Source organism: Tetranychus urticae, chromosome 1 (assembly GCF_039701765.1).
Source record: "Tetranychus urticae isolate SD_2017Ah chromosome 1, NJAU_TeUrti_SD_1.0, whole genome shotgun sequence".
Lineage (NCBI taxonomy): Eukaryota > Metazoa > Arthropoda > Arachnida > Trombidiformes > Tetranychidae > Tetranychus > Tetranychus urticae.
Window position 1 is genome coordinate 15,775,254 of NC_142958.1, and position 10,586 is coordinate 15,785,839.

Below are 10,586 nucleotides of genomic sequence, written 5' to 3' on the forward strand. Positions count from 1 at the left end.
AGATTCAATAACAATGAATAGATTCAAATGATGAAAATTGAAATTTGCATTTTCTTATGGAGCGCCATGATTGGAGAGGGTTAATAGGACTATTGGGGAAATCATTAAAGTGGGCTAATTATTTTAATTGTAAAAATTAATGCTTTCTCCTGTAGCTAACCTAGATGGCACCACAAGAAAATTACATAAAACTCGAGGAAAAACTGTGATTTATAATAATTTATTTCAGTGTTTTGTTTATGATTTGTGGTATAAATTGCTTTATAATAGTCCTAGTACCTGATGATATGATCAAATATTTTGACTTTCATTTGTGTCAAAAAATATCAAGGTGAGTCTGTGTCTCATTATTTTAGAATGATTTTTATACTCTTGTAAAGGGTTGTTTATGTCTACCCAGCAGTGAACTGCAAGTCTAGTTGCTCGGCTTCACTCTGCCTAGTATCGAGTAATTTACGTTGGAATAATCGGTATCCTTATTACTGTAACAAGGTGAAAAGAAATAAAACTCGAGGAGAAACTGACTAACCTGATCAAAACATTGTAACAATTAATCACAAAATAAACTGTAGATAGAAGTTTTTGCAAGGAATTAATATTCTGAACATGAGGAAAATGGGTGGAAATAGAGACAGTAAACACATTAATTAGAGTAAACATATTTGATTCGTTAGTATTTAAGGAGAGATGGAAAGCAAAAGAAATTCATTCGATAAAACGATCAACTTACCTACTATTAAATTAAATCTTAAAAACTATTTCAACAAAACTCAATATGAAGTCCATGATAATTATTTTGGTTACACTCTTCTCCTTTGCTTCTTGTTCCTTTCCCGAGTTCTTTTCTTTCTTTGGCAAGCCTCACTCTTCCGACAGTGGATCTGCTTCTACTGATTTTACCAACACTTCGAAAGTATTTACTGATTGTGGATCACTATGTCCTCCAACTTGTGCTAAGCCTAAGCCCGGAATCTGTGCAACGGTTTGCGTTGAAGGCTGTTTCTGTCCAAAAGGAACGATTGAGAATGCTGCTGGAAAATGTGTTAAGCAGTGCTCGAAGTCAAAGGTATTTAACTCTTGTGGATCACCATGTCCTCCAACCTGCGCTAATCCTAACCCCGGGTTCTGTGGAACGGCTTGTGTAAGAGGCTGTTTCTGTCCAAAAGGCACACTTGAGAATGCTTATGGAGAATGTGTTGAGCAGTGCTCGAGCAACGGGCCTGCATCTTATGATTATATCCCAAAAGTATATAGTACCTGTGGATCAGCATGTCCTCCAACTTGCGCTAACCCTAACCCTATCTGTTCGCAACAATGTGTAGAGGGCTGTTTCTGTCCCAAAGGCACAATTGAAGATGCTTCTGGAAAATGTGTTAAACAGTGCTCGAAGTCAAAGGTATATAATGAGTGTGGATCACTCTGTCCTCCAACTTGTGCTAACCCTAAACCCGGACCCTGTGCAGCTGTCTGTGTTAAAGGCTGTTTCTGTCCAAAAGGCACATTCGAGAATGCTGCTGGAGAATGTGTCGAGCAGTGTTTGACCAATGGATCTAGCTCTTCAGGCAGTGGGTCCAGCGCCTCGAGCGGTGCGTCTAGTTCTTCTAGCGGTGGGTCCGCAGCTTCGAGTAGTGGGTCTAGTGCATCAAGCGGTGGGTCTAGCTCTTCTGCGAGTGGGGCTGCCGCTTCGAGTGGTGGTTCCAGCGATTCGAGTGCTGTGGCCAGTGCTACGAGTGGTGCCAGCGATTCAAGCGGCGAGTCTGCTTTTAATGGTGATTCAATCTAGAAACGATAAACGTGGATCAGTATGTCCCCAACTTGTAAGAAACCATTTGTTGAGGGAACTTTCTGTCCAAAAGAAACATTTAAGTATGCTTCTGGATAATGTGTTATGAAATTTTAAGCATAACAGTAAGAATAGAACATAAATGTTGAATATCTTAAATATTACCTGTAACATCGATGATACTTTAATAAAGATCTTTTAAATACACTGACATTTCACTGTTTACTTCTTTTCATCACCTTCTCAGGCAAGATTCCACTAAATAACAGTGAATATTGCAACTGTGTAAATGTAAATGATGGCTGTGATTTGGTTATTTGATTGGTTTTAACTCAGTGAGAATAAATGTGAATTATGACTTACCAGTGCTTTCATAGATGCCGTCGGTACAATTGGCATCTGAGAATCGGATAACTCTTTCCTTCAAACCCTTTCTGCGCGGTAAACAATCTACTCCATGTTTTGTCTCATTCCAAAAATCATTGATCTGTTGATACAATAGAAATTATAAATAAAGGTTGTCATATGATAACTAAATTTTTTACATGAAAATGAAGCGATCAGTAAAGGTCTAAAACATCCAAGTTCAGAAAAGTCATTTTCCATCAAAATATTAATAAGTTCTGGGACCTTGCTTCTTCATCCAGTATATATTGACAAGCTTATTAATTATAGTTAATTAACGCCGATCGAGTCCAAAAATGACCTAAATTCACTCATATTGATGTTTTTGTATCCTTGAAATATTGAGTCAATTGAAAAAGTCAAACTTATACAAAATCGAAGCAAAAGTCACTCGACAGAACTTTTTGATCCCCAAATAAATCTGTTTATTATTTAATTTGTTATTACGGGCTAAGAATTAAATTTTAGTCCAAAGTCAACTTTAAATCCATTGGAATGATTTATTTCACTGTGTCCATTTGAGGTTGAATGATTAATCAGCCATCGTCTGTATAACAATCAATTCAAACCATTTTAACCCAACCTTGAATTTTAACCGCTGTTGACAGTCGAAAATAAATGCCTAAAAAAAGGTTACAATTGATTTTCACTTTTCGATGAAAATGACTTTTTCTGACAATTTGCCCTTTTGATCATTACTATTGCATTCATTATTGTTACCGATAATCATAATAACCTTTCTTGACACATTTTGATTTTCCAGTGAAAAATGACTTATTCCTCTCTGAATTTTGTTACCTTGCAGTTGAAGAAAGAGGAAAAAATTCATTTCTACCTTTTCTTCAGGTAAATTAACCCAACCATTTGATTACTCAACAAAAGAAAGCATTTCAAACTCTAATCAATAATGGGAAAGTTGGAAAAAGCCGATAACATGAAATTATCATTAACAACAGCAACAAAACAACAATTTACATTACAATTTTTTTCCTTGGCTTCCCTTTTCACCTTATAAACACCATTTTGAGCGCCCAAATTGAGCCAATCTTTACACTTATCATTTATTATTGTTTCCAATTTTACCATCACCTTTATCATCTTCCTTCAAAACCTTCAGGCTGTAATAATTATTTTCCGTTGTTTACACAGAAGCAAATCAAGAGATGAAAAAAATATCAACTTGAAATATAAATTTTGAAAAGTTTGCTCTTTTTACAACTCAAATTATTGTAAAAAAATATCATATTTTCAACTTGCAATCTTGTTGACAATTCTAGACTCGTCTTTTCAGGTTAAAGGTTAGATTTAGAGTTGAAAATAAATGTCTTTGAGAGTTAGTTTTACAATGAAATGAACAATTATTTTGTTATTTTTCGGTGAAAATTTAATATCAATAATGATATAGTCGAAATGAAATAGAATGAAAAATCGTCTAAAATACGTAACAATGTTTCTAATGAATTTTAACCTTTACTTGAAGGATAGCTTTAAGAGTACTTCAATTGATGTATCAAAACTTGACTTTCATATGTTGTATTTGATTGTATCACTGATTCATCTTTTGATTAAACAATTGATTTAAAATTGAAAAATAGAGAAATATCTTCATTTCATGATTTAAATTACTGATTTACCTTAATATTTGATAAACATTTCAAGTCCAAATATCATAAATTGATTTAAAATATCATTAATATAAAAACCAGATTAGCGAAGCTCAAGTTTTCACAAAGCGTGAAGCATTCAATATTCCTGAGCGATTTGTGCTAAAATTAATAATCAACATTAAATATGTTTAAATCTTGTTAATCTTTTACCATCAAGACAATGAAACTTGATAACTTAATCTTGATTAGATGAAAGGTTAAGCCCTTGTCAGTACCAAGATTAAGGTGTAATTCAAGGTTGAACCAAATATCAAACTGAGAAGGTTAAGAATACAGATGATGAAGATGAAGATGAAGATGAAACAGGGAAAGCTAATTGCCTTTAACAGCAAGTCAAATAAATCACAATCACCTCACAAGACACAGAAGACACTTGAGTGGCTCTCTCTCTCTTCCTCTTTCTTTTCTTTCTCTCAGTTTGACTCTTACTTTTTGTAGTTAAAAATGCTAATCAAGTAAAGGCAGTAATCAAGCCAATTGATTGTGAGTAACAACTGAAGAGACTTTGATTGCTTTAAACACATTAAGACACACACAAAGTGAAGGTAAACTTTCATCAATACGACTCTCAATGTTACGTAGTTATACCTTAGTTGACGATGCTTGTTGTTATTTATGTGAAGCCATCTATCAACTTTGATCGCCTTTAATTTTCAACCTCTCAAGACTTTAAAATTAGCTCAACATAGTAAAGCTAATTGAGATACTTGTATTACTGCCAAGTGTTTAGATCATTTTAAAGACAAATTTCAGTCCGTTCCCGATCAAACCTTTCAGTATAATTTACAGCAAAAAGAGAAAGTAAAACTCGAAAATTGAATATTCAAAAGTTACAGGTGAAAGCTTTAAAAATGCAACAGCAATCGTAATTGAACTGATTGACCGATTCCCTTCTTAGCTCAAAACCAAAGAGAAAAAATAATTTCAATTTTGGAAGTCGAATCTTTTGAACAAAAAAAGTCGAAAATCTCATTAGCCAAACTCAATTTACTGTTTAATCAGGTTTTGCACCAATCAGAATGAACATTCGAGCTGATTCGGAAGAAGAATCCAAAACTGAATTTCAACTGTTAATATTTTTTGTCATCAGTTGGATCAAACCTTAACTATCAATTTCGAGCTCAGGTGACCATTTGCATTGCGAAGCTAAAAAAGGAAATCGATTTCAACTTTTCGACTGAAAGGTTAAAATTGTAATGATAACTGTAATTAACTCGATAGATGACAATGTTGCTATTAGCCAAGAGTTTTGATAGACTCGTGTCCATTATTTCATCCTTTATCATTGCAATTGTTTCTCTTTTCCTGACAATCGTTTTCCTTCTTTCCTTTATTTTCCTTGACCACAACTATTTTCTTCCTCTTTTTTACTCTTTCAACTGTTTGGCAAAACTGTTTAATCACAATGACCAGAAGAGGTAAAGAAAAATGTTGAAGACCAGCAGCCAAGAAGGGTCAGCAACATTGGTGGTCATCGTCATCAATGGACATTTACTCTTTTCCTTTTCCATTCAACTCTAATTTGTTTTCACTTTATTTTAATCAAAATTATAACAATAATTGCAGCAAATTTTCAGACTCGCATTTGAAACCGTTTCCTAACATCCATTATATTTTGTCCAATATTTTGAAGTGCAATTTCCATTGTGATAACCTGTGTTTACCTTTTGAAAAGTTGCGAGTAAAGCAACCAATTATTATTATCAATGTGAATCAATTTCAGTTTCAATTGTAAGGAAACAAAAAACAAGTTGAAAGTAAGCTAAAAAATGGAAAGCAAAAGATCCAAATAGTTGAGTAAATTGATTCAGGCAACTAAAGACAAAAATCGTAAAAAAAGAGGCAAACATTTTCTTCCTTAATTAGTGTTGAAGAGAAAAAAATGTAAAGTTAATTAATTTCCATTGATTCAATTGGAACAATCAGCAAACCTTTAGATTATTTCTGATCATTTACCTTGAAAATCTCAGTGTGTTTCAACCTTGAATCTCACTTTTCACAAATGAGGTAAACTCATCCAAAGGGTTGACCCTCAACTCGAGGTTTCTCGGCCTCACTTGATATTCATAACCATTGGGTTATAATTGAATTCTCGTTATCGATATAATTGTAGAATAGAGGAATCATGATATTCCGAAGAAATCGTAAAAAAAGAGATTCATCTTAACAAGTTAATGTCATCCTTTGGCTACAAATTAACCTCTAAACAAACAGAAACTGTGCTTGAGACAACCTCATTAGACTGGGTTAATTGGCCTGAAAAGGTGAATTGAAACGCGAAACAAAAAGCAAACCTTTGATCACCTTTGAGTCGTCTGGGGTCATTAGAAGAGACAGTTGTGTGGTCACATTTGAAGACAACAATTAAACTTTACAACTTCATTAACGAAAAGCAAAGTCAACTAGAAAGTAGAGGAAAATATGTATTTAATAATAGTTGACCACGCGAATGGACAAGAGTCGCTCATTGAGAGAAGACGTTTCATCTCAATTTAACTTGTAAAGGCTTTTGTTGAGCAAATATTTTCATATTTTGCTTCGTTTTCGCTTCGCTTTCATTGCCATTGTTTTCCTCAAATTGTTTGTTTACTTTACCTTTTCCGACTCATTATCAATGTTTGCTTGTTTGATTAACCTTTCGCCTCAACATGAAAATGAAGTTATCATTTAACAACCTTTTTTTGGTCCATCAAGGTCAACCATTGTTATTAGTTATGATTATAAGTTATCAAGTTTTTTTGCTGTGTTTTAGGCAACAGTAAAAATGTAAGAGACGAAAACGAAAAACAAACAATTCTAATTATCTCAAGCCAACTGAACACACACATTGAACTATAATTCAACAATAAACATTATTCTTGCTCCAATTACAATTTATCGTCATAAATCAATTGGAAATTACATTTGTATCAATTTGCAAATTTATTGAGATTCATCTTTAAATTCATCTTTAAATTGCATTCCAAGATTTAACCATTCAGTTGAGCCTCAAGATAACAAGTCACATAACAGCTAATAGATTGTTTCAATTGAACAATAATCTTTAAATTGTTCATTTACTTTGATTACTTTGATTGCTGCCTTTGGCTAAATGATCATTTAATGACACAAGTCCAATTAAGTTGAGACACGCGTTCAATGAAGAGACTTGTGACTATTTTTTATCATTGAACAAGACTTCTTGTGATGACACAAAAATTGATATTTTTATTGTTTTTCAGGTTCAAGTTTTTTGGATTCTCAAGTTTTGCTCAGCTAATGAATTTAATTAAGATGGCTTAATTAATCTAGAATTGATTAGTTTCTTCTCACACTTTACCTTGGCTTCAACCTTTTCTTGAACGTTAATCTTTTGGGCTTGAAAGATGAAACTTTTGCTGTTGCTAAACAATTTCTCAACTTGATTTTGGGTGAAAATGATTATAATATGAAAATGAAATGTTAATGAAAAAAAAGAGATTCTTGTTCATATTTTATGATGATAACATTTCATCTGCATTTGATTTACAGGGTTGATCCTTGAGGCGGTCATTATATTATTAATTGGTGATTCTAATGAATGGCCAAATTAAATATTTAACCAAATTATTAGTAGAAAAGGTTTGCAAATATTTTGAACAAGAAAAGGCTAAATCTATTGATTGAAACATCATCATTTTTCATTGAATTTCAAACAATTTTCCTGTCAATAAAATTGTTGCAATTTTGAAGGTTCGAAACTTTCTTCAACCAATTATCAGCTTCAAGTTTCAATAGCGATAAAAGATTTGATGAAAAATAAAGTAAAATTGATGTCCAATAACAAATCATTTTCACCATTCAATTATCGTCAAGAAAAGACCTTTTCACTTCTATTATTGGTTTCAGGTTGACTTCAAGTTTTCATTATTGAGATATTTTCCATAGCTATTTGCATAACTCAGCTAAACAAAAAGAAATAGGAAAAGCCAAGAAAATTATCGCCTGTTTTCATTTCGATTTCATTTTGGACTTATTTTTGTTCGATAGTATTGGACATTAATATCGATGTCTAAAATAAAAAGATATCAATAACATTCTATTGTTCTACTATTCTTTCTATTGAAATACATCGTTACTTTTGGCCTGACTTTTCTTTTCAGTTACTACAGTTTTCGATGGACCTTTTGAAAGCGAATTCAAACTTTTCATCTATAGATTCATGAAAATTTTATTTTCTGAAAATTCGAAAGAAATGAATAAAACTGTGTAAATTGACTGAGCAACTTTCTTCATGAGTTTCGGTGGTAAAAAGGTGAAATCGAATGTCTCTTGAATCGAAAATTAAACTCAACTTTAACTCGAACATCACATTTCAAAGACAATATTTTCAATATTTTGCACTGAAAATCTATTTGATGTAAAATCTAATTCAGCTTGAATGGAACTTCAATTGAAAGATTTCATTATCAATCAAAGTTGCCTTTTAAATGTTAAATTAATTCCAACCATTATCACATGAATGGTAAACTTGTGAGGTTCAATTTCATGGTTATCAGTTGAATAAAGTTTCAATTTATGAAATTGTTCAATTAATGAAGAAAATGTTCCACAAGAGAAAAGTTTGCAATAAAAGTCTCATGTTTATTGGTTACAATCAATTTAACTAATAAGTTGAGGAAGAAGCAATAAGATAGTCAATAATGTAATTATTTTATCCTGTTTTCTTGGTCATTATTAATTATTAATTGAAGAGGTTGTTTGTTTGAAATTAAATACAAAGTGGAACCAATCAACAATCAAGTTGAACGAAGGTGATCAAAACGCAAACGGTAATAAATAAAAATCTGTCTCGTTTTTATCACGATTTAATAATCTTTGACGCCTCAAGGAGTTCATTTCAAATTTCATTAATAAATATCATTTTCTCAACATTTTTTTTATCATTTCATATTTCAGTCTAGAACAAGCAAAAGACACTTGAATAGCGAAACTTGGCAAGAGTCTTGATAACGCAAAGATTTTGTTCAAATATTTTCACACCTCTAAACTGGTCGGTATTAATGTCAAAGTGACCAAAGTTGAATGTTGTGACCGGGCAACATTGTCCTGAGCCAGTCAAGCCCAGAGTCAATGTTTAACCACAAGTAAACATTAAAATGAAAAGAGGGTCAAAGTAAACTCGCAATTTGACCATGGATCATAAAAAATGTTGACTTGAAGTGTTACGCCAATATTGTGGTTCACATTGGTCACCTTAAGCTTCTTTGGATATTACATCGGCTTACACTGGCTGTTGACCCATTATTATTGGTCAAAAGCCGAGATTTTGGATTAATATTTCTTCTTCTTCTTCAAAACATTTTTGTCATTTACAACTTTCACTTTGGTCAGCACTTTTCATTATCTTTGCCTTTTCTATTTTCTTGCCTTTCCATGGGTCAACCTTTTACGTTATTTTGTTTAACGTTTAATTTACTTGGCAACTTGTACCATTGGTCAAACTGGTTACTTTAAAGGTTACTATCTAAATCACTGGAATGACCAAAAGCAATGGAAAAGGTGAAGAGGTTCAATGAAAATAAAGGTTATCACTGTAAAGATAACACTTGAAGTATTAATATCGTGCTACTGATTAGTCTCGAGGTTTCTTTTACTAACAATTTTCGTTGTCTGATTGAGTAAAGAGCCAAAATTGCTTGGAATCAATTTCAATTAAGTGCTTCTCATTTCATGATAAAACTCTTACTCTTTCTTTTATTATTATTTCGCCAATTTCTATTGGCAATTTATCACTCTATAAGTGGACACAACTATTTTAATTGTCTAAACCTTGTCCAACTTTAAAACTTTACTTTTGTTTATTGAAGGAAAAAAACTTCCGATTCGCTCATTTTCCAGCCAAATACTTCTGCAAATGTCATCATGAACTTAATGTTTATCCATAAGATGGAAACATGGAAAAGTTTTTTTCTCAACAAATTCCATTCTTTCATGACAATCCAAAAAGTTGAACATCAAGAATCGCACACTTTTATGATAAGTTACTAGATGGACTCAGAATCAGAAAAGGTTGACTGCTCATGAAATTTGAATCCTTTTCTAAATAATTTTAAACATTCTTTAATCTTGTTTCTCGATTAACTCTTAATTGTAAATTAATTATTATTAAACAACTTCATCATGCATAACCTGAGACTTGAAACTTTTCTCATTTTAAACACTAACCTTTTAATAATCTCATTAATCTTGATCAACAACAAAAAAACACTTTATTCAGATAATATGATACTTAATAGTTTGAGAGATGATTTTCAATCACATTAACCATGATAATTGAACATTAATTCAGAAACAGTTTTCATTGTTTTGAGCAATTTTCAAATTTTAGCAAAAATGAAAACTCTTTTAACTGTTTGAAATGTTGATTAAAATGTGAACAATTTGAAAGGCCAACAATCAACTTTAATGTTTCAATAAACAATTTTGATTACAACCTTTTCATTTCAATCTCAATAGTTTATTGATTAACCATCAATTGTTATTGTTGTAACTTCATTTTCATCTTTTCCCGTGTTTACAGGTAAACAGTTTATCTGTAATTATCAAAGTACAATTAGCTCATGTGATTGACGGACTAAAAATGAACGAACAAGAAAAAAGCTCAGAATAATAACTAAACAGGTAAAGGCCGTTAAGGACACTTTTGTTCAAGTTAAATGTTCAATTCAGTTTGAATCATTTCTCAACTTTTGTAAAATCTCAATGATAAG

General features: G+C 32.0%; 1 protein-coding gene across 1 annotated transcript; it reads left to right on the plus strand.

Annotated features, from left to right (window-relative positions):
* On the plus strand, positions 1-1,994 carry LOC107370282 (uncharacterized). Its single transcript, XM_015938277.3, has one exon. The coding sequence runs from the start codon at positions 776-778 to the stop codon at positions 1,781-1,783; it is 1,008 nt and encodes a 335-aa protein (XP_015793763.2). The 5' UTR covers positions 1-775; the 3' UTR covers positions 1,784-1,994.
* The last annotated feature ends 8,592 nt before the right edge of the window (positions 1,995-10,586 follow it).